Below are 24,730 nucleotides of genomic sequence, written 5' to 3'. Positions count from 1 at the left end.
GAGGGTGTTGGGTGCAGGGAATGCGCTGCCAGGGGTGGTGGTGGAAGCAGATGCCATAGTGGCATTTAAGGGGCCTTTGGATGGGCACATGGATATGCAGGGAATGGAGGGATATAGATCACGTGCAGGCAGAGGAGATTAGTGTAACGTGGTATCATGTTCGGCATGGACATTGTCAGCTGTAGGGCCTATTTCTGTGAAATAGTGTTTTATGTTGTATCTTCATGAATTATTAACCTTATTTCTTTCTCCATACGTGCAATCTGAGCTGGTACTGTTGCTTAGAGCACATGGGGTAGGGTAGAAACAAGGAACTGCAGATGCTGGTTTACAAAATAAAACACACAAAGTGCTGGAGTAACTCAGCGGGACAGGCAGGTCTGAGGAAGGGTCCCGACTCAATCCATGTTCTCCAGAGTTGCTGTCTGACCCGCTGAATTACTCCAACACTTTGTGTCTCCTTCTGGGGTAGGGGAGGCCGGGGAGACCAAAAAGCCATTACAAGCGTGATTAAGCGAACAGAAACTAGATTAAGAGAAAACCATTCTAATTAAATATACTGTTCCATCTAATATGATGGAAATATGATGTTCATATTTACTCTGAGGGAAAAACACAATGCAAACCACAAACAGGATGCCTTCAAGAAGTAATGATCATCTCTCCATCTCTCTAGCTTCTGCTTTCATACCTGCTTTTAGGGTGGTACATGGTGATGCAGCGGTAGGATAGTGCTAGTTGTAAATTGTCCCTGTTGTGTAGGATAGTGCTAGTTGTAAATTGTCCCTGAAGTGTAGGATAGTGCTAGTTGTAAATTGTCCCTGTTGTGTGGGATAGTGCTGCTGTACGGGGCCGAAGGGCCTGTTTCCACACCGTATCTCTCAACTAAAAGAACGAATAAAAAGGATGCCTTCAAGAAGTAATGATCACCGATCAATATTGACAAGGATTTTGACCATATCTTCTCTGTTCCTCTCTTCTGTTTTCATATCTCCCCCACCCACTGCACCCCTTTCCCAGAGCACAGCAGTGGCTCTGTGAACGATGGGCAGTGGTGAGAGAAGATTTTTTTGTTGATTTGTTGTGCAGATTTGATGCTGTTTTCACTGCTCCTGTAACCCATGCTTGAGCTGCCTGTGCTTTTGTTACGAGAGGCTCATCGAACAGTCTTATCTTCCGCTCGTCACAGCTGCGAGCCAGGCCAGCCTCCGCATATGGTAGCAGACGGCCCCCCCTTCAATCTCAGCCGCTCGATCACCTCCTACACTGCCTCTCCTACCTATAAAATCTGCACCCCAGTGGTGCCATCGCCTACGGTTCTCTGGATTGCATTCTCGTGTTAGAGAACGCAGAGTGGTGATAGTCAAATCATTCTTGGCTCACTTTCAGAATCACCTTCCTCAACAACTCCCTTTGTTTCCTGAAGTACAAAAAAAATTCCCAAAGAGTTTATTTTGGGATTCCTGTACATTAACGATACCGTTGTGCGATGCGTGAATACGGTAGATGTAATCAATAGCTTGTACAATGGTTTCTAAGGCAACCTTTCATTATTTAAGGAATATCCACCAGAGGGAAATGTAAAATGTGATTGAGTTTGTGAATCTCAATCTTTGTCATAGAGTCATACAGCATGGAAACGGGCCCTTCGGCCCAACTCATCCATGCCGACCAAGATGCCCCATCTAAGCTAGTCCCATTTGCCCATGTTTGCCCATATCCCTCTAATCCTTAATATAGAAACAAATAACTGCAGATGCTTGTTTATACTAAAAATTCAGACTGAAGAAGGGTGTTGACCTCCAGAGATGATGCTTGACCCCCTGAGTTAATCGAGCACTTTGTGTCTATCCCTCTAAACCTTTCCTAATTGTCCAAATATCTATTAAATGTTACTCACCTCAATTACTTCCACTGGCAACTCGTTCCATATATCCACTGCATTTAGTGAAAAGATTGCCTCTTAGATTCCTATTTAATCTTTCCCTTCTCATCTTAAACCTATACCCTTTGGCTCTTTGCTCCCCTACCTGCGATAAAGATTCTTGTCATGAGTATAATGGTACACTCTGGCATGCCTATTTGTAATTATGTATTGTCTTTCCGCTGACTGGATAGCATGCAACAAAAAAAATTTTCACTGTACCTCGGTAGACGTAAACTAAACTAAAATGAGTGCCAAAGAGGCAGGGATGCAGAACACACCTGTGTTTAAATCATGGTTCACTGTAACATTAGCACGCACAAACTAGGAGCAGATGTAGGACACATGGTCTTCTGAGACTACTGATCTTTACCTCAATTTAAATGTTTGCACCCAAACAGTTAAACCCTCATACCCCTCTGAGACAGAGACACCCAAAGATTCACCACTCTTTGAGTGAATATGTTCCTCTTACCTGTCTATGTGTTCAACTTCTTGTTCTGAAGTTATTGTGTCTTACTACTGAGATTTCTAGTTTTAGTTTATCTTCTAAAATGGTGTTTGCTACTACGGGATTAGGTCTAAAATTGTAACAGTTGGGCTGTTTCAAGGTGACCTCTACAATTAAAAGTCCTTCTGCTAATATATTATTTTGTCTATGGACAACTGGGGCAGCGCAGTGACACAACATTAGAGTTGCCGCCTCACAGCGCCAGAGACCTGAGTTCGAGTCTGACTACAGGTGCTGTCTACACAGAGATTGTACGTTCTCTTTGTGATTGTGTGGGTTTTCTCCGGGTGCTCCGGTTTCCTCCCACATCCCAAAGACGTGCAGGTTTGTAGGTTAATTGGCTTCTGTAAAATTCTCCCCTGTGTGTAGGGTAGAACTTTGGGTGATCATTGGTTGCCATGGACTCGGTGGGCCAAAGGCCTCTTTTTCATGCCGTATCTCTAAAACTAAAACTAAAAACAAGGAACTGCAGATCCTGGTTACAAAGAAAGAACGGAGTGACTCAGCGGGTCAGGCAGCATCTCTGAAAAACAGGGATTGGCGACATGGGATTCTACTTTGGATTGATTGTAGTTGGGGAGAGAAAGCTGAAGGAGAGATGGGGGCAGGACAATGCCTGGCAAGTGACAGGTGGATGCAGGTAAAGAGGAGGGGGGATTCAGGGAGGGGTGATTAAGAAATGGTTGCACAAAGGCCAGAGATGTAAAGACAGAAAGCTCTCCGGCAAGGATAGAAAAGGCATGAAATGTGAAGCCACAGGAAGGGATATAGATGGAAGGGGGATGGGAGAAGGTGAAAGGGGGAGCGCGATTACAGGAGAAATGGTGCGCACTAAGGGGGGGCCACAGGGAACAGGGGGGAAAAGAAGGGGTGGGGGAGTGTGTTTGTTGGTTCTGGAGTAAACAGCTAGGCAGGAGAAAGAAGAAAATTCAAAGTAGTAAAATCACATTTATTCTAGTTCAATACTTATAATTCATTATTTCATATATGTGGAATAAAAACTGGAAATAAATAACTTGAATGCGAAAAGCACGTTTCCCAGTCTTAGGTCCTGTGCAGTCAATGAAATAATTTTGAGATGCGGTTGATATGAATATAAGAACAAGGGACCGCAGGTGCGGGTTTACCATAGAAAGACACAAAATGCTGCAGTAACTCAGCGAGTCAGGCAGCATCACTGGAGTACCAAAGAAAGACACAAAATGCTGGATACTAAAGAAAGACACAAAATGTCTGAAGGACCCAAATAGTCACCTATCCGTATTCTCCAGAGATGCTGCCTGACGCACTGAGTTACTCCAGCATTTTGCGCCTTTGTTTGATATGAATGTTGATGTACAGCTGCTACAGTAACTGCCTTGTGGCTTCAGCGACCTGGGTTCGATCCTGACCTCAGGTGTGGAATTTGCACTTCCTCTCTGTGACCACATGGGTTTCTTTTGATCGGCTCTGGTTTCCTCCCACATCACATAGATGTGCTGGTCGGTTAATTGTCTGCCGTAAATTTAACCAGTAGTGAAGGTTAACAAGAAGAATTAAAGGTGTGTTGATTGGCCTATGTGTGAGAGAAGAAATATTTTGTAAAGGTGCAGGAAATCAAAAAGTATAAAGAGGCCATGGGGGTGCTGCAGACTTGAGATTTTAGAGATACAGCGTGGAAACAGGCCTTTCAGCTCACCGAGTCCGCGCCGACCAGCAAACCCTGAACACCAGCATTATCCTACACACTAGGGACAATATTTTACAATTTAGAGAAGCCAATAAACGAACAAACCTGTAGGTATTTGGAGTGTGGGAGGAAGCCAGAGCACCAGGAGAAAACCCACGTGATCACAGGGAGAATGTCCAAACTCTGTACAAATAGCACCCGTAGTCAGGATCAAACCCAGGCCTCTGGCGCTGTAAGGTAGCATCTCTCCTACTGCACCACTGTGCCGCCCTACACAGGATTGCTATGTAGTTCCTTGTCATTCACTCAGGGGCTGGAGTGAGCTGCCAGAGAAGGTGTTTGGGGCAATAACAACATTTAAAAGACACTTGCATAGGTACATGGATAGGAAATGTTTAGAAGGACACGGACATGGACCAAACGCAGGCAAATAAGACTAGCTTAGATGGGAAATCTTGGTTGGGATGTTTCTGTGCTGTATAACTCTACGACTAATCATAATAAATAAGTCAGACCATTGGCAAAACACAAAGTGCTGGAGTAACTCAACGGGCCAGGCAGCATCTCAGGCAGCATCTCTGGAGGACATGGACAGGCAAAGTTTTGTGTTGCAACCCTGCTTCAGATTGATTGTATTAGGTGGGAGAAAGTTGGAAAAAGAGAAATGGGGGTAGGACAAAGCCTGGCAAGTGATAGGTGGATACAAGTGAGGGGGTTGATTGGCGGATGGGTAGAGTAAGTGGCCAGAAGAATGAAAAAAATTCAATGTAGTAAAATCACATTTTTTCTTGATCTGTCCTGATAATTAATTAACTCATATCTATATGAATAAAAGATGAAAATAAAGAAGATGAATGCATCAAACAGCTTTCACAGTCTCAGATGTTTTGCAATCAATGAAATAACTTTGAGATGCGGTTGATATGAATATAGATGTACAGCTGTTACAGCAATTGAACACAGGGGCCTGGATTCAACCCTGACCTCAGGTGTGGAGTTTGCACTTTCTCTCTGTGACCATATGGTCGACTCCAGTTTCCTTCCACGTCAGACAGATGTGCTGGTGGGTTAATTGTCTGTTGTAAATTTACCCAGTAGTGTAGTTTAATGAGAAACAGAATCAAAGGTATGTTGATTGGTATGTGTTTGTTCAAGAATGAATATTGTGCAAGGGTGAAGGGGATGGGACTCATGAGATTGCTACACAGGCTCCTTGTCATTGTAAAACAACGCATCACCAAATCATAAAGTATTGGAGAAACTCAGTAGGTCAGGTAGCATCTATGGAGGAACTGGACAGATGCTACGGACCAGGACTTTTCTTCAGTAGGAGGCAAAAAGCTGGAAAGGAGAGATGAAAGCAGGTCAAAGCCTGGCATGATAGATGGATACAGCTGAAGGGAGGCGGAAGGGGGGGGGGTGGAAGGCTTGATTGGCAGGTGGGTGGAATGAGTGACAAAGGCTAGATAAGAAAATGAGACAAAAAGGTGTCAGATAAGGAGAAAAGTGAAATGTAAAGCTGGAGGGAGGGATATAGGTGGATGGGAATGGGGGGGGGGGCCACAAGAGCGGATAAAATGTCAGGATAGAGGAAGAAATATGCGCTCACTGGGGTGGAGGCAGGACACAGGAAGGAGAGTGGGGTTACTTAAAATTGGAGAATTCAATGTTCATACCGCTGGGCTGTAAGCTGCCCAAGCACAATATGAGGTGCCATTCCTCCAGTTTGTGTGCGGACTCATTCTGGCAATGGAGGAAGCCCAGTGCAGAAGGATTAGTACATAAATGGGAAGGGGAGTTAACATAGTTGGCAACCGGGAGATTTAGCAGGCCTTGGAAGACCGAGTGCAAGTGTTCGGCAAAACAGTCGCCTCGTCTATGCTTGATCTCGCCAATGTTAGTGAGGCCACATTGCAAAACAGTCTGAAGAAGGGTCCCAACCTGAAACCTCACCCATCCTTTTTCTCCAGAGTTGCTGCCTGACCCGATGAGTTACTCCAGCAGTTTGTATCTATCTTTGCAAAACATCTGTTCGTTTTGCAAAGATAGACACAAACTGCTGGAGTAACTCATCGTACAGCACATGCATCATAGGGTCCCACAATCAGAATATGATAATGACTACACATTTTAGGAATTGTGTTTGTGTATAAGTTTTAATCCAATCTCCTTTAAACTAGTCCCATGGAGTCATAGAGTCATACAGCGTGGAAACATGCCCTTTGATCCAACTTGCCCGCAACGACCAACATGTCCTATCTACACTAATCCCACATGCCTGCATTTGGCCCATATCTCTCCAAACCTGTCCTATCCATGTACCTGTCTAATTGTTTATTAAACATTGCAATAGTCCCTGTCCCAACTACCTCCTCCGGCGGCTCACTCCATACACACACCACCATTTGTATGGAAAAGTTATCCCTCAGATTCCTATAAAATCTTTCCCCCTTCACCTTAAACCTACATCCTCTGGTCTCGATTCCCCTACTCTGGGCAAAAAACTGTGCGTCTACCCGATCTATTCCTCCCATGATTTTATACACCTGTATAAGATCATCCCTCATCCTCCTGCGCTCCAAGGAACAGTGTCCTCGCCTACACAACCTCTCCCTATAGCTCAGACCCAACATGCATCGTTGTGGGCTGCGTTCATCAGCAGCCTGCGTGTGTGGAGCAGACCAGCAAACAGCGCAGCACGTCATTTTCGACTGCACTGTCCTCCGTCCCTCTGATGAAGGGGTAGAGCTCACGGCCCTCGACTACAGCACATTGCACTGGCTACAGCGCCTGGACGGTGTTACATTATTACTGCTACCTCAAACGCAAGAAGAAGCACACCTTCAGCACCTGTACACTGTACGATCGTGCTGCTTGGCGCAGCAACGGGTTGTTGGCGCCAACAACCCCCTGCCCTGCCGGTTTGGCGTGGCAACGGGTTGTTGGCACCAACAACCTCCTGCTGCTGCTGCTGCTGCTGCTGCAGCGTCCAGTCCCCAGTCCCCAGTCCCAAATGGAAATGCTCGGCGCCCTCAAAACGCTCCCTTCTCCCCACACACAGGTGTTCTTCTCTTCATCCATTACTCGCCCGCAGGTAGGTGCCGGTTTGGCGCGGCAGGGGGTTGTTGGCGACAACAACCTCCTGCTGCTGCTGCTGCTTGTTATATTTTGTTATTCACATTTTAAACTTTAATAAATCCCTTTTCCACTTGCTGTGCCCGTCAGCCGCCCATGCGCAGTAATACCTCCATGTTCCACGTCACAATGGAAACCCGACGGGCGGGAATGACGCCGCTGCCAGAGAGCCCCTAAGAATGGAGGGAGGAGATAAGGGGGGATGGAGTGGGTGACTGGGGTGTGGGAGGGGAAGGGGGCAGTGGGTGGGGAAGAAGAGGGGTTGAGGAGATGGAGTGAGGGAGTGGAGGGGAGGGTGCTAGACCAATGCAGAAAAAAAAACATTTTTAAGAAAAATCGCTATTTTCATTGAGATTTTAAATTATTTTTTTAAAGGCATTTATTTTAAAGAAAAAAGTGCGATTTTTCCCAACATCACAATGGCAACCCAATGAGTTATGGGCCCAACGGGTCCACTTGGTCTAGTATCCCTCTAAATCTTTCCGACCCAAGTCTGATAGTAGTGCTCTCACAATTCTGAAGAAGCACTTTTAGGAGGACTTGAGTCACCAAGGCGGAGCAGACTACAGACTAGGTGCTGGTAAATGGGATGAGTATAGGTGGGTAGAACATAGTGCAATACAGCACAGGAATAGGCCCTTCAGCCCAGAGTGTCCGTGCTGAACAAAATGCCAAGATAAACTAATTCGCTCTGCCTGCACGTGATCCAGAATGCTCACCACAATGCTCGCCTGGATTAGAGACTATTGGCTACAAGAATAGGTTGGACAGACTTGGATGGTTTTCTCTGGATGATCGGAGGCTGATGGAAGTATATAAAATTATGAGAAGTATAGATAGGCTAGGCAGTCAAAACCCTTTTCCCAGTGTGGAAATATCAAGGTCCATAGGACATAACCCGAAGGGGAAAGGGGCAAAGTTTAGTTTATTTTCATGTGGACAAAGGTACAGTGAAAAACTTTTGTTGCTTGCTATCCAGTCAGTGGAAAGACTATACATGATTACAATCAAGCCATCCACTGTGTAATGATACAGGATAAAGGGTATAATGTTTAGTGCAAGATAAAGTCCAGTAAAGTCAATTAAATATAGTCCAACGGTATCCAATGGTAGCTCAGGCCCACTCTCTAGTTGTTGATAGGATGGTTCAGTTGGCTAATGTCAGCTGGGAAGAAACTGTCCCTGAATCTGGAGATATGCACTTTCAAACTTCTGAACCTCTTGCCAGATGGGAGAAGGGAGAAGAGAGAGTGGGGTGAGACACATCCTTGATTATGCTGGTGTCTCCTTTAACAGAGATCTGCAGGGCAGGTTTTCTACGCAGAGGGTGGTATGTTCCTGGCACATGGAAATGCAGGGAATGGAGGGATACAGATCAAGTGCAGGCAGATGAGATTAGTTTATCTTGGCATTATGTCCAGCACAAACATTGTGGGCCGAAGTGCTTGTTCCTGTGCTGTTCTGTTCTATGTTTATGGCCTAGAGCCCTCCATTCCTTTGATGGTATGTGATGGTTGGCATGGACATGGTGGGCCGTAGTGTCTGATTCTGTACTGATAGCACCCCCAGGGGAACTAAAGACAGAGAATGCAAGAAGAAGAGAGAAAACTATTGAAATTGGAGGCTTTTCACCCCAAGGTTTATTCTCAAAACTGAAATTCAGTGTTAAATCTCTTCAAGGATTTCAAGAGGCTTGGGTGTTTTCTCCCCTTATTTCGGATCTCCAATATCCCCAATATTTAAGATAGACACAAAGTGCTGGAGAGACTCAGTGGGAGTAACACCAATATTTTGCCTTAGGGATGAGGATTGATCTCGACATCTCTTGTGGAGTCAAGGTTGAGCACTAGCACCAATTCACTCACTTGGTTGAGAACATAACGTCGTAAGTGAAAGGAGTAGAATTGGGCCATTCGGCCCATCAAGTCTACTTCGCCATTCAATCATTGCTGGTCAATCATTCCCTCCCAACCCCATTCTCCTGCCTTCTCCCTGTAACCCCTGACACTCAGTATAAGAAAATAACTGCAGATGCTGGTACAAATCGATTTATTCACAAAATGATGGAGTAACTCAGCAGGTCAGGCAGCATCTCGGGAGAGAAGGAATGGGTGACGTTTCGGGTCGAGACCCTTCTTCAGACTGAAGAAGGGTCTCGACCCGAAACGTCACCCATTCCTTCTCTCCCGAGATGCTGCCTGACCTGCTGAGTTACTCCATCATTTTGTGAATAAACCCCTGACACTCATACTAATCAAGAATCTGTCAATCTCCACCTTAAAAATATCCACTGACTTGGCCTCCACAGTCGTCTGTGGTAATTAATTCCACAGATTCACCACCCTCTGACCAAATAAAATTCCTCCTGTTTTTTTGTAAAGGTGTGTCCTTTTATTCCGAGGCAGTGCTCTCCGGTCCACCCTCTCCACGTCCACTCTATCCAAGCCTTTCACTATTCGGTAAGTTTCAACGAGGTCCCCCCCTCATCCTTCTAATGCGGTGGAACGGGGAGCAGCAGCAGCCCAGAAGTTCGCTGCAGAGGTGGAGGAGAACCAGTGAGTGAGTGAGTGAGTGAGTGAGTGGAGCCCAGCCCGAGGTTGGTGCCTTTTACTTGACACGTCTTCGCCCCGACCCCTCCATCGGTGAGGCGCCTTGGCTTTTATTTTCTACTCTCTCTCTCTCTCTCTCTCTCTCTCTCTCCCCCTCTCTCTTGCATTGCACCGGAGATGGAGCCGGCTGTGCGGAGCCCGTTTAAAGAGCGGCCCTTGCAAAGGACCGTGCCTTTCTGCCCTTGTTTCGAGTCGTATTGCGTCCGCCATTGGATTTGCGGGCTGCCCTCCCGCCGCTCTGCGCTGGGGCGGCCGGCACACAGACAGGCAGGCAGGCAGGCAGGTCGCTCCAGGACTACATTGGAGGTGGTGGCAGCGCGGATAGTCCTGGGGATCGGAGCTGTGCGGGATAAGGACAGCGGGAAAGACTGCTGGAGACAGAGAGGGGGAGAGGGGGGGGGGAGAGAGAGAGAGGGGGAGATAGAGAGAGAGAGAGAGGGAGGGAGGGGGAGAGAGAGAGGGGGAGATAGAGGGAGAGGGGGGGAGAGAGAGAGGGGGGGGGAGAGGGGGAGATAGAGAGATTGGAGGGGGGAAGAGAGAGAGAGAGGGGGAAGAGAGATTGGGAAGTGGGCGAGTGTGTCTCAATGACCTTACACTTCTCCGCAGTCAGTGTCAGACCCCCCCCCCCCCCCATTCGGTGCGCGTTTACATGGGGCATTCTGCAGGGGTCTGAATGTACTGGGGTGGGTCGTTGCTTTGCCGGGGTCCTGCACCTTCCTTCTCACTAGCCCGGGGCACCACACTTGTCCTCGATTGCTAATGCTGTATCCTCTTCCCCTCCCCTCAATGCAAGGGTCTGTCCACCCGCGGTAGTCCCCGGCGAAGAGGCACCATCTGATGCCATCGCGGACACGGGTGTGTGTGTGAGTGTGTGTGTGGGGGTGGGGGGGGGGGGGGTGGGGGTGTGGGTGGGTGTGAGTGTGTGTGTGGGTGTAAGTGTGTGTGAGCGTGTGGGTGTGTGTGTGGGGGGGGGGGTGTGGGGGAGTGTGTGTGTGTGTGTGTGTGTGTGTGAGTGTGTGTGTGTGTGTGTGAGTGTGTGTGTGTGTGTGTGAGTGGGTGTGTGTGTGTGTGTGTGTGTGTGTGTGAGTGTGTGGGCGGTCGGTAGTGCAGGGGAAGCCGGAATGTTGCTCCACTAGTCACGCCGTGGCGGTGTCAGCGCGGTGAGCGGGGAGCTCTCCAACACTTCGGGCGCCGACTGAAAATACTCTTTTCGGAAATAGGCTGGGCAATGAGTGCAGCAGACTGACTGCTCGCTGTCCGGCTCTGGCTTCCACTTCGCCGAAGGGTCAGTATTGATTGTGCCGCAGCGTCGGCTGCGAAAAGGAAACTGTGAACACGAGTGAACAGTGAACACTGTGTAAAAGAGGGAATCCTGTGTGCGTCTGTGTGTCAAACTCTCTGTGATGTCTAACTGCGTGTCTGTCTCTGCGTGCATTTGCCTCACTCGATGTGTGCGTACGTCTCATTGTGTACGGCTCTAACTCGGTGTGTGTATGTTTGACTATGTGTGTCTGTTTCTCTAAATCTGTGTCTGTATCTGTGTGCGTGTGTCTGTGTGTGTGTGTGTGCATGTGTCTGTCTGTTTCTAACTCTATGTGTGTGTGTATGTCTGACTCTGTGTGTCTGCCTCTATCTAGCTGTGTGCATGTATGCTGTGTGTCTGTGCGTGCATGTCTATCTGCGAGTGTGTATATGTGTACCTCTGTGTATTAGTGTAAATCTGTGTGCCTCTAACTCTGCTTTATGTTTGTATCTGATTGTGTGTGAGAGACTGTGTGTGTGTGTGTGTGTGTGTGTCTAATTGTGTTGTGTCCGAACATCTATGTGTCTTTGTATTTTGTATCACTTTTTGTGTCTCTCTGTGTAGATGTGTGTGTGTGTGTGTGTGTGTGTGACGTGTGTGTGTGTGTGTGTGTGTGTGTGTGTGTGTGTGACGTGTGTGTGTGTGCGTGTGTCAGGGGGGTTTGCCCGCTTAGGGATATGTCTGTGGTTGAATGGGAGTTCGTGTACATATCTACTTGTGTACACGTGCAAGAGTGCCCGTGTGAATATGAGTGTGTGGGCATGTGGGTCTGTATCTGAGTGGGTGTCTTTACTGGTTTGTGCCTCTGAGTGTGTTTGCTTGCCTGCCCATGTATACATCAATGTGTGTGTTCTGGAGCGACTGTGCGCAAGAGTTTGTACAAAGGTTGATTAACATTCAGCGCACATTGATTCATGGTTTTCACATCAGCCCGTTTTGGATTAGCTCACTGGCATTGCCTGTTTTTTTCGTAGTGATGGGGGGGGGGTAGGATAATTTGAAAACAAATCCAATTTTTCTGATTGAAGGTCGTCAACCTGAAACATTGATTCTTTTCCCACTCTGCAGATGGTGCCAGAAATGCTGAGCATTCTGAACATTATCTGTTTCTGTTACAGATATAAAGCATCAGCAGTTTTTTTTGCTCTTTGATTACACTTAGTATTTTTTTCCAATTGACAGCATTTCAGACAAAATGGTTTTCATGCTTGGATTCTTGAAATAGTCAATGATGATGTGGATTCGAAAAGCTGAATGATATCTGACATTTTAAAATCTTATTAATTGATGTTGCCACTTATTTCAAACATTAATATTATACTTGGCAACTAATATTGACAGCCTTGATTGTTAAAATGATCCACTTCAACTATTACTTTGGAAGCTTGATTACTTATTACTTACACAGCTTGAACATATATTCAATATCATGAATCTATGTGTCAAATATTTTTGCCAAAAATAGTGCTTCAGTAAAGTTGATTTGTTTAGATTGGCATGGGCTGGAGGTGGAGGAACAGTGTAGGACATAGTCATACAGCATGGAAACAGCCCCTTCATCCCATCTAGTCTATACCAACCAAAGGTCATAGTACAGCACAGAAACTGGCCCTTTGGCTCAACTTACTCATGCCGACCAACATGCCCATCTACGCGAGTCCCACCTGTCCTGAATTAGCCCTTGTTCCTCCAAACCTTTCCTATCCATGTACCTGTCCAATGTTTTTAAATGTTGTTATCATCCCTGCCTCAACCACCTTCTCTGGTGGCTTGTTCCAGAGACCCACCACCCTCTGTGTGAAAATGTTGCCCCTCATTCCTATTATATCTTTCTCCTCTTACCTTAACCTTATGTCCCTCTGGCTCTTGATTTCCCTCCTCCAGGTAATATACTCTTTACCTATCTATTCTCATGATTTTATACACCACTACAAGATGCCCCATCTAAGATAGTCCCATTTACCTCATATTGGACAGCTTCAAACCCAATGGTAATAATATTGATTTCTCTCATTTCAAGTAACTCTTGTTTTCCCTCTCTCTCTGCCCCTCCCCCATCTTAGTGGTCCTGCCAGTTCCACGGTTCACATTCACCCTTTATCACCTCTTCCACAACCAACTACAGATCACTGTGGGCTCCCCTTTTCCTTTTTCATCGGGTGCCAGCTCTGATTCATTCTAAAACTTTTCATAGCTCCAGCTTCCCTCTCCCCTAACTCTCAGTCTGGAGAAGGGTTTCTACCCAAAACATCTCCTATTCATTTTCTCCAGAGATGCTGCTTGACCCGCTGAGTTACTCCAGCATTTTATGTCTATCGTTGGTGTAAACCAGCATCTGATGTTCCTTTCTATCCATTTTTCAGCATTTGGCCCATATCCCAGTGAACCATTCCTATCCATAATTTGTTTTTGGAAGCGGTAGAAACAAAAGAAAAGTTTTGGGCAGGAGGTGTTTTTGAATTCTCTTCCTCTGGTGCAAGATATAATTCATGTGTGCATTTCTCTCTCGTGACACAGGGAATGATGAACTCTAAAGAAGTACATGGACTCCTAATGAACCTTGCACAGGGAATCTAAACAAAAGGCTGCATTAGTACATGCTCCTGAGACAAGGCTGCAGGACTGATGGGGACAATAGCAGGAGATGTGGATGCACAGACAGTGCCAGGACTGGTGGTGGGTGGTGAAGACCCTGGAGGAAGTTCCTGCACCAACAGTCAACAGAAACCAGTATCTCCAGACCATCAGATGGTGCCGGGTTCATGCCCTGAGTCAAACGTGGCCGTCACCACTCCTACTCCCTTTGCACCCGGCCAAGCTGAGAACGATGGGTGCAGAGGAGTGGAAGCACAGATCAGTGCAACGATTGCGACGACCGACAGCAGGGACAGCACAGGCTTGGTTCCAAGCCAGTTAGCAAAAGCCCCAGAAATACAGGTGGAAAGTGGGGCAGGTGGCCAGCAGATCAAGTGTGTGGGTGCAGGTCAACTTGAGACTGATAGTCAATGGACCAGCTATTTGGACAAAGAACCTAAGGCATCAAATGGTCAATGGACCAAGTGTGTGGACACTGGACCTCCTGGGACTGATGGCCAATGGACCAAGGATATGGACATAGGACCACTTGGGGCTGATAGTCATCAGATTACAGGTGGATACACAAAACCTCCTCCTGGGTTTGATGGCCAATGGACCATGTGTATGGACTCAGAACCTGCTGGGACTGATGGTCAATGGACCAAATGTGTGGACACAGAACCTCCTGGGAATGAAGGTCACTGGACCAAGGATATGGACAAAAAACCTGTTGAGACAGATGGTCAGTTGATGAAGGATTTGGACACAGGGCCCCCTGTGACTGATGGTCAACAGTCCAAGGGTGTGGACTTGGGACCATCTGGGAATGGTGGTCAGTGGACCAAGGGTGTAGATGCAAGATCTCTTGGTTCTGATGGTCAGTTGACCAAGTCCGTGGATACGGGGTCTCCTGGAACTAACGCTCAACAGACCACAGGTGTGGGCACAGGACCTAATAGGAATGATGGTCATTGGACCAAGGGTGTAGACACTAAACCTCCTGGGGCTGATGGCCAACAGCCGAAGGGTATGGACGCAAGACCTTCTGGGGCTGATAATCATTGCAGCAAGGCTACAGATGCCCCACCCTCTGGGATAGATGGTCAACAGGCCAAGAAAGTGGACACAGAACCTCCTGGGACTGATGGTCAGTGGACAAAAGGTATGGATACAGAATCTCCTGGGTCTGATGGTCAACAGGCCAAGGGTGTGAACACAGGATCTCCTGGGTCGATTAGTCAACAAACGAAAGGTACGGACATAGGACCTCCTGGGACTGATAATAATTTGGCCATTGTTGGAAATAGAGGATTTACCATACCTCATGGTCAGCAAGCAAAAACTTTGGACGTACGAGTTTCTGGAGCTGAGGGTAAATGGATCATGGATGGGGAATCCGGATCTTCTGGGACTGATGGTCATCGGACAATGGGTTTGGATGCAGTACCTTTTGGAGCAAATAATGTGGAGAACCGCAGTCAAGATCGAGCAGGAAACGGGAAGGATTCGGAACCTGATCAAGAGATAGGACTGGACTTGCACCTCCAGAAGGCTTCCCAGATCCAAAAACCTGAACAGGGTGTAATTGAAAGAGGAGTGGTAGAGGACGTTGGCAGTAAGAATGACACAGCAGTAAAGGATGCTTTACCTGCCAATGGAAGTGGAAAAATCACTGAGGCTGAATCTAAAGCTGAAAGCTGTGAGCAGCAACTGGGATCTGGAAAGAAGGGAGATGACGTTACCAAAACAAGCCCAGATTCACCTGAAGAAGTTCATGGACTACAGATTGCATCAAAGGGAAATGAACCATCCATCCACAACAGCAGCTCAGAACAGCAGCCACCCCAGCAACCATTGGGTACCGAGCCAAACCAAAAGGGAAAATGCCAACAAAATGAGTCCAGATTTAAGGATGCAGAGACAATGACGACCCAGTCTCCAGGCAGCTCCTTTGCTTCCAACTGGGGTAAGTCCTGCCGGGATGCTGAAGTCCAGGCAGTTCTGCAGAGCTTTCAGTGTAAGTCAACTGCAACCAGTCCCAAGAGCCCAGTGCCTGGATTGGCAGGGAGTTTACTGAGTCATTGCCAGGGTGCTGTGATAGCCTGCTCAGAGAGCAGTTCCTCCAAACTCTACGCGGCCAGTAATCACATGGTGTGCATCAGTGATGCTCAACAGGGCTCGGAACAACTGAAGATCACTTGCACGTTTACAGAGGGCTCAGAGCAGTCGAGTTTCACTTGCGAACTTGGTGAGCAGACACCAGGAGTTGAATCACATGGAGGCAACAAGCAAAAGAAGCAGGAATCCCTGAAAGGACCAGATTATCATCAGGTAACAATGGCCTGTCACAAGAGCATTGGGCTGCCTATTACTGAAGTTCCAGAACCTGGACAGGAGCAATCTGTTGCTGTCATTAATCAATCAAAACCCATTGGAACTGGACCATATGAACACTTGCAGCTCAAAGCAGAAGCTGACTATTCAAATACCACGTCAAAGATGAACCAAGGACCCAAGCGGCCAAAGAATGCTTGTATTGATGGTGGGAATTCCGAACAATCCTACATAAATAATAGCTTACGACAAAAGCCTTCCCACCTCACCACGCCATATTGTGTTGCCCAGGCATCTGTGCACCACAGTGATGCTGCTTGCTCCAGTAACAAATACAATGAATCGCAAACCATTCTCCACAAAACAAGCCAATTAAGCGTTGGTGCTGATGTCAATGTAGAAGTTCTACCACACGGAAGCAGTAAAGAATTTGAGCAATCAAAAAAAATACTAAGCAGGCCATCTGGCCAACCAAGGGACATCCATAATGAGTCTGATGAATTGCAAATAGGCTCAGACTATAGCAAGCCAACCAAATCCTCAAACTTTACTGAAGACATTCAGAAGGTATGTGGTCCATCACCCATTGTTGATGTAGCTGATAAGGATTGTAGATCATTAAAAATGGATGGTGACAGGATTACTAGTTCTGTCCAATCACAAGATGTACTAAGAGAGCATGTTCAGTCAAAACACCATGACCTCAAAAAAGGAAGCAAGCAATCTAAAGATGGTATCAACAAAATATCCATCCATCCACAAGCTACATGTGATGCTGGTGCAGAATCTAGTCAATCACAGAATCCTTACAATATCTCAGAGGAAACTAATGATCCAGACACTGCCCAGAACACAAGGAGAGCATCTCACCTATCAAAAGATACACACGGTATCAACCAGAGATTGGACCAGTCACAAGCTGCTTGCGATGTCAAGAAAGAAACAAGCCAATTAAAGACTGATTTGAAAAAAGGCAAAGAATCTGGCCAGCTAATATCTTCGTCCGACAACTGTAAGGGACTAGCCCGATCGAAAGCAGGCGATGTTGCAAAGAAGCAATCTGTGCCATCAAAGAATACTCAGCGTGCCAGCAAGCAATCTGACCGTTGTAAGAGTGGGAAAGCAAAAGAGACGATCGATGTGCAAGTTGAACAAGAGCAGGTGGCCACTGACGCAGCTAAAGAGACCATGCAAGCAAAGAATGTCTGTGACGTGATCTGGGATGAGCAAGGAATGACCTGGGAGGTGTACGGAGCTTCCGTTGACCCTGAATCATTGGGATTTGCCATCCAGTGCCATTTACAGAGACAGATCGTTGAGTACGAGAAGCAAATCATGGGAAACAACCAGAGCCAAAGGTCAGTGTCTGTAGACGCGACCCCTGGGAGCAATAAACCTCATAAACGGAGGCAGCAAAATATATTCAGGACAGTTCTACAGAACATGAGGTCTCCACAATGCTGTGTTCGGCCAGAACCTTCATCTGTGATTGACTGAAACTAATTTAGTAATATGTCAAGAACTCTTCAAATTGATTCCCTCTGCTTTATGCCTTTTCCCTTTCTGGACATGTTTATGGATTCTACATTGCACATACGTGAGTGGGTGACCTTATTCCACATGGACATTCTATCGTGTATCATTTCTTTCCCAAGGAACTATGTAGGTTTGATAAAAAGCCACAACATGCTGGAGTAACTCAGCGGGCCAGGCAGCATCTCTGGAAAATATGGATCGGTGACACTTCAGGTCGGGACCCCTTTTCAGACCCGGTACATCGGGTTTCCCTCTTCCCCCGACCCAAACTGTCACCCATCCACGTTCTCCAGAGATGCGGCCTGATCTGCTGAATTACTCCAGCACTTTGTATCCTGTTGTGTATTAACCAGCATCTGCAGTTCCTTGTTGTTTACACGTTGATTGGATGTTAGACAATAATGTTCACTATCTGTAGATAAAATGAGTTGTTAGTTATTATTTCACGAAGAGTAAATTAATATATAGAGATGATTGGTTTGTGAAGATTTTGTTCTGAAATTCTTGATCTAAAAAGAAATGTATCTGTTATTTTGAAGTCCATTAATTTCACTCCATGGCCTACAATGCATGAAAACATTTGATATATTTTGATTGTAGCAATAAAACTGTAGCTGAGGGAAATCTGAAACAAAAACAGAAAATGCCGGAGGTGTTCCACACTCGCTCTTCTTCCAGGTTTGTGTATTGCACACAGTGCTCTCAGTGAGGTCTCTTCCAAACTGAAGAAACAATTCACAGAATGGAGCACCACTTTGCAAGGCACCTTCTTTCATAGAAACATAGAAAATAGGTGCAGGAGTAGGCCATTCGGCCCTCCAAGCAAGCACCGCCATTCAATATGATCGTGGCCAATCATCCAGATTCAGTACCCCGTTCCTGTTTTTTCCCCCATATACCTTGCTTCTGTTAGCCCTAAGAGCTAAATCTAACTCTCTCTTGAATACATCTGTCTGCATGGGCATCCCCGAGCTTCCAGCCATCCTGTATCTAGAAATCTCCTTTCTCAATCAGGTGGTGCAGTGGGCGTAGTGGTAGAGTTGCTGCCGTACAGCGGCAGGGCCCCCCGGTTCGATCCTGACTACGGGTGCTGTCTGAATGGACTTTGTACGTTCTCCCTGTGACAGCGTGGGTTTTCTCCGGGTGCTCCATTTTCCTCGCACACTCCAAAGACGGACACGTTTGGAGGTTAATTGGCCTGTGTAAATTGTCCTTAGTGTGTAGATTAGTGCTGGTGCACGGAGTGAGCACTGGCCAATGATGTGGGCCGAAGGGCATGTTTCTACACTGTATCTCTAAAGTAAACTAAACTAAAGTCCAATTCTTATCTCCAAGGTAAGCTTTCCCTGTGGACATGTGGTAATCATTGGGACTTAATATTGCACTATGAGTTTTGAACAACCACTCCTTTTTAATCTCTCTTTTCCTCCAATGACCTGATTATAGAATTTGTTTCTCTTTTTCTTTTACATTACCAATTGTCATTTTGTAAGTTATTGTTACCTTGACAACTTTAACCTGCACCTTGTCACAGACAACCCCTCTGTTGTCCCAATGCTACTCCACAGCCTAACCCCAATCGTACTCACGCCCCAGGAAACTTAAAACCCCCTTGCCATTTCACCTTTGTAGTTCTGGTGGATGGTCCTTGATCTGAAACACTGTTTCTGTTTCCCACCCCCACTGGTGTTGTCTAGCCTGCTGAGTGCCTCCAGCATTCTCTGGTTTTGATATACTTTGGTGTTTGTTCGTGTTTTCAGGAGCAAAGTTTACATAAGCAGCCCATGACGTTTATGGTTCTGTGTTTCCTCCAGAATGTCAAATGAAAAGCAAATAAGTATTGAAACATCTTGAAATTGAGCCAACAGCAGGTTTATTGTGTACATTGTTAGTACAGGGAATTAAGCCGTTTCCTACATTCATTAAAGAAAGGAACATGGTACTTGTTCCCTTTCATGTTACTTCTTGGATTAATGTGTGATATTTAGTAAACCAGAAAACGTTTTATTGTATAAATATATGACTAGAAATATCAATATTATGCATCATAGCTCACCTTCCTAGGTGGAGTATATAACTCTGTGTTTTAATTTTCATGACAGAACTAAGAATTGCCAAATTTTCTGCTAATCCTTTTGTATTGTGTTATTAATGTGAGTTATTGTATTTTACTAAACCTGGATGCAGTTTCCTATTAAAACGTATTCCATCACATTCCCCTCAATCTAGTGAGTGATCGGCAGTAATAAATGATTAGTACCTCACAGTTGCCTGTTCACTCAAGTACCAGGAGGCATAGCTTTAAGGTGAGAGTAGTAAAGGACATGGGAGATGTGCAGGGCAAATTTCTTTTCACAGAGAGTGGTGTGTGCCTGTAACTTGCCACTGGGGGTGGTGGTGGAAGCAGATATGGGAATGGCATTTAAGAGACTTTTGGATCGGTATATGGATTTGCAGGGAATAGAGGGTTATGGATTATGTGCATGCAGTTGAGTTTGGTATCATAAGGATATCATATTTGGCACAGACATTGTAAGCCGAAGGGCCTGTTCACATTCTATATGTTGGAAATCCAGTGAAGCAGTTAAGGGAGCTAAAACCATATTAAGTCCCATTAGTGAAATGGATAGTGATCAGCAGAGGCTGCTGCAAAAAAAAGAGTTTTGTTGTAGTCATGAGGTGCCTCCCAGTGCCATAGTATTTCAATCACTTACACTTCCTACCCATGTACATTGTTCATTTCCTCTAGCTCTTTAAGAATTGCATTTGAAACAGTAAGGTTGCTTTATGGTCAATGAAGATGAGCAGGATCAAAGGAGATCTCATTATAACATATTGTCAAGTTCGAAAGGGTTCACAGAAGATTTACCAGGACTCAAAGATTTGTCAGGACTCGAGGAACTGACTTTCGGGAGAGATTGATCAGCCAGGGCTCTATTCCTTGGAGCACTGGAAGATGAGGGGTGATCTTATAGAGGTGTACAAAATCATGAGACGAATAGATAGGGAAAATGCACAGAATATCTTGCCCAGAGTAGATGAATTGATAACCAGAGTCATAAGTTAAAGGTGAGGGGGGAAAGATTTAATGAGAACATGAGGGGTTAATTTTGTCACACAAAGGGTGGTGGGTGTATGGGATGGGGCTGTTTCCACTCTGTATGACTATGACAATTATATAATGTGTGGGTTTGACAGAATAAATGATAAGAAACATTTATCTTAAGTCAAGGAGACTAAAACATGAGACTGTAATATTAGGACTGAGTCTGTAAATTAGGAAATGAATTGAGCAGATATCTAGAGATAATGATGCCTTCTTTAAGCCTGCCAATCTCTGGACTCGACTCCAGTGGGTGGTGAGTGCTTAGTAGATGAGTACATACTAGGCCAAGATGGACAGATTTTTTTGAAGACTAAGAACATCAAGGGAAATAGAAATTGGGCAGAAGGGTTGGAACAGTAATGAAGGCTTCAAGTAACTGATTGGAAAGTAATTAGCGGTGGCATCAGGGGACAAAGATCCATTTCTAGGATTCTAATCAATCAGCTTGAAGGGAAGAAACAGTTAACGTGAAGATTCTGAGTTTTGTAGCACAGAATAATTTTGGCACAGTGGTGCAGCGGTAGAGTTGCTGTTCTTAAAGCGCCGGAGACTTGGGTTCGATCCTAAACTACGGGTGCTGTCTGTACGTAGTTTGTACAGTCCCCTGTCCCCTGTGACTGTTTTCACTGGGTTCTCTGGTTTCCTTCCACACTCCAAAGATGTGCAGGTTTGCAGGTTAATTGGCTTCTCTAAATTGCACCTAGTGTGTAGGATGGGAAACGGGAATAACGTAGAACTAGTGTACAGTTGATTGTTGGTTGGTTTGGCCTTGGTGGGACAAAGAGCCTGTTTCCACGCTGTATCTTTAAACTAAACTTAAATGCCAAGTTGTTTAGGAGGTACCAGAATTCTTTATGATACCAATACCAATGTATAGAGAAATGCCAAATTTGCCCTTTGGTGCAAGTCATGTAATTTAAGCAAAGTGAATGCAAATAAATTAGTTTGTAATGTCACCTGGAAATAGCCCACGTTTGATGGTCTTGTAGCAAAAATGTCAATTATTTGGAAAAAACTATTAACTTTCTAAATTATTAACCAGATATTTTATTATTTTAGAGTCATAAAGTCATACAGTGTGGAAACAGACTCTTTGGCCCAACTTGCTCACACTGACCAACCAAATGTAGTCCCATCGGCCTGCATTTGGCCAATATCCCTCTAAACCTTTCCTATCCATGTACCTGTCCAAGCATTCTTTAAACATTGTGATGGTATCTTCCTCAACTACCTCCTTCAGCAGCTCATTCTATATACCTACCAACCTTTGTGTAAACAAAGTTGCCCCTTAGGTAACTATTAAATCTATCCCACCTTCTTGATTCCCCTACTCTGGACAAAGGTGTAATTTTGGTGCACAGTGATGCAGCGAGTGGAGTCACTGCCTTACAACATGTTAGACACAGGTTTTCCCCAAAGGTGTGCTGATCAGGAGGTTAACTGACTGCTGTAAATTGCCCCGAGTGTGTAGAATCTGGGGTGTGGGAGGAGTTGATGAAACTCTGGTGAAAAATGAAAAAAAAATTAGGATTAACGCTGGATTATTGTGAATGGATGATTGATGTTCAACACGGACGGTGGGCTGAGGGGCCTGTCTGTGCTATTTTTGTCTATGACGCTATTTTTCATGCAACAAAAGTAACTTGAACTTATATAATCCTCAAGCCACATAAAAAGATATTAGTCTGCACAATTAAAATTTTTGCTAAGGACAGTTGAGGCAGGGACGATTGCAATGTTTCAAGAGACAATTAGACAGGTACATGGATAGGACAGGTATGGAGGGATATTGGCCAAACGCAGGCAGGTGACAGTACTACATCCCTTGATATCACTGGGCACCTGTTCATGTTCAACTTCTGAATAGATATTGGGACAGTATAGAAGGCTTCATGTAACTGATTGGAAAGTAATTAGTGGTGGCACAAAGGGACAAAGAATAAGACTGATCCATTCCCAAGACTCTAATCATTCAGCTTGAAGCGAACAAACAGTTAAAGCAGCAATACTGAGTTTTTTTAGAGATACATCGTGGAAACGATCCATGGAGTCCAAGCCGACCATTAATCAACACTAATCGACCCATGGAGTCCATGGAGTCTATTAATCAGCCACACACTAGTTCTATGCTATCCCACTTTCGCATCCACTCCCTTCGTACAAGGGGCAATTTACAGAATCTGCACATCTTTGGAATGTAGCACAGAATAATTTAAATGCCAAGTTGGTTAGGAGGTACCAAACTGTATGACTCTATTTGAAAACAAGGATGAGAATTTTAAATTGAATCTTTGCCAAACCAGGAACAAATATAAGTCTGGCTGCAAAGGGTTGATAAGTGAATGATGACCTGATTTAAGATATCATACAAGAAAGTGATTTGGAAATAATCTCTTTTGTATGAAAACCCAGAAATAAATGACCCGTAGCCCCAAAATCGCTTGGATTTAATGGTAAAAATAATGATAGAAATTTGGGATTTTGAAAGAATGAGGATTGGGGTGATAGATATGGTGTGAATATATCCTGGTGTGACGAGGATCTGGAATTTAATGGCTATGCCCCTTTTGCATATGCAGTGTTGTTGTCCTGCGCTAGACTGGCCGGATCTACACTGCCTGGTGGGTAGGAGTAAGAAAGGTTTGACAAGGGAGCTGCCGCAAAGGCTCCAACTCTAATTCCACCTCACATCCTAGTGATGCCATTCGACTCTATGTGGTTATTGAATGAAGGGGCTTGCTTCCTCTTTGCAAACTTCCCTTCCTCTGCAGGCCAGGAGAGAGTGGGATGGCTGTAGGATCAAGGCTGACAAGAAATTTGGTCTCATTTTAGCTGCTCATGTTTCCAAGAGTGAAATAAATCTGGGGCTAAAGTCTCTTGTATGTTCTTAACACACAATGCACAATTAAGACCAGGAGGAATATGCTTGCCTTGAGTTTATCTGCTCTCTTTAGATTTAGACCTTGGAGACACAGCGTGGAAACAGGCACTTCGGCCCACTGAGTCAATGCCGACCAGCGATCGTCCTCCACGTTAGGGGCAATTTTACAATTTACAAACTCAATTAATCTACAAACCTGTACGTCTTTGGAGATTACCAAGCAGGAGAAAGCCCACGCGGCAACAGGGCGAATGTACAAATTCCGTACAGACAGCACCCGTAGTCAGGATCGATCCTGGGTCTCTGGCGCTGTAAGGCAGTAACTCTACCGCTGCGTGACTATGCCGCCACTATGCTGTCCTTGGCTTCTGCAGATATACTAATCTAGGAATACATAATTATCTAACCAATTCGTTCCTATATTTGTTGACACTTCAATTATTTAAGTTGATGATTGTTACCTCATGCTTCTTTACATTGGGAACCTAATTACATTTGTTCCTTTTCTCTGAAGAAAGCATTTCAATGTTATTAATTGCTATGCTTTGCATTTTTGAAAGTGTCATTTTTTTCTGTTAAAAAAATTGGAATAAACCTGTGATATGCAGAAAGAATTTCTGTTTACAGTTTTCTCCTAAATGGTTGGAATAATATTATCCTGTACTTTTTAAGGATGAGCAATCTGATAATGCCTTGTGAGCAGTTTTTCCATTAGTTTTTAATTTTGTTTTCTAGATGTGCAGATGTTAGTTTTAGAACCAGTCTATCGAGTCCACTCCAACCAACATTCACCCATTCACTCGTTCTATTTTATTCCATTTTCTCATCCGACACACTAGGGGCAATTTGCAGAATCCGATTAACCTACAAACCCAAGGTATTTATTCACAAAAGCTGGAGTAACTGAGCAGGTCAGGCAGCATCTCAGGAGAGAAGGAATGGGTGACGTTTCGGGTCGAGACCCTTCTTCAGACTGATTTTAACCTACAAACCTGCTCGTCCTTTAGATGTGAGAGGACACCAGAGCACCCGGAGAACAGGGTGAAACCGGCCCACTGAGTCTGCCCATTTACAATAGCCCCATTTTATTCCACCTTCTCATCCTACACAATTTACAGAAGCCAATTAACGTACCAACCTGCAAT

General features: G+C 45.2%; 1 protein-coding gene across 8 annotated transcripts; it reads left to right on the top strand.

The window, feature by feature from the left end:
- Positions 1 to 9,679: 9,679 nt before the first annotated feature.
- Positions 9,680 to 24,094, top strand: LOC144595720 (uncharacterized). 8 transcript variants are annotated; one of them, XM_078403343.1, is made up of 2 exons: positions 9,680 to 9,698; positions 13,669 to 24,094. In XM_078403343.1, the coding sequence occupies exon 2, from the start codon at positions 13,777 to 13,779 to the stop codon at positions 17,557 to 17,559; it is 3,783 nt and encodes a 1,260-aa protein (XP_078259469.1). In that variant the 5' UTR covers positions 9,680 to 9,698; positions 13,669 to 13,776; the 3' UTR covers positions 17,560 to 24,094. The 8 variants fall into 8 exon arrangements, with proteins under 8 accessions (XP_078259469.1, XP_078259421.1, XP_078259450.1 ...); XM_078403295.1 differs by lacking the exon at positions 9,680 to 9,698 and adding an exon at positions 9,735 to 9,794; XM_078403324.1 differs by lacking the exon at positions 9,680 to 9,698 and adding an exon at positions 9,781 to 9,798.
- Positions 24,095 to 24,730: the final 636 nt, after the last annotated feature.

The sequence above is a fragment of the Rhinoraja longicauda genome, chromosome 1 (assembly GCF_053455715.1).
Source record: "Rhinoraja longicauda isolate Sanriku21f chromosome 1, sRhiLon1.1, whole genome shotgun sequence".
In the NCBI taxonomy this organism is placed as follows: Eukaryota; Metazoa; Chordata; class Chondrichthyes; order Rajiformes; family Arhynchobatidae; genus Rhinoraja; species Rhinoraja longicauda.
Note: the sequence above shows the minus strand (reverse complement) of the source record. Positions and strands in the feature narration are given on the sequence as shown.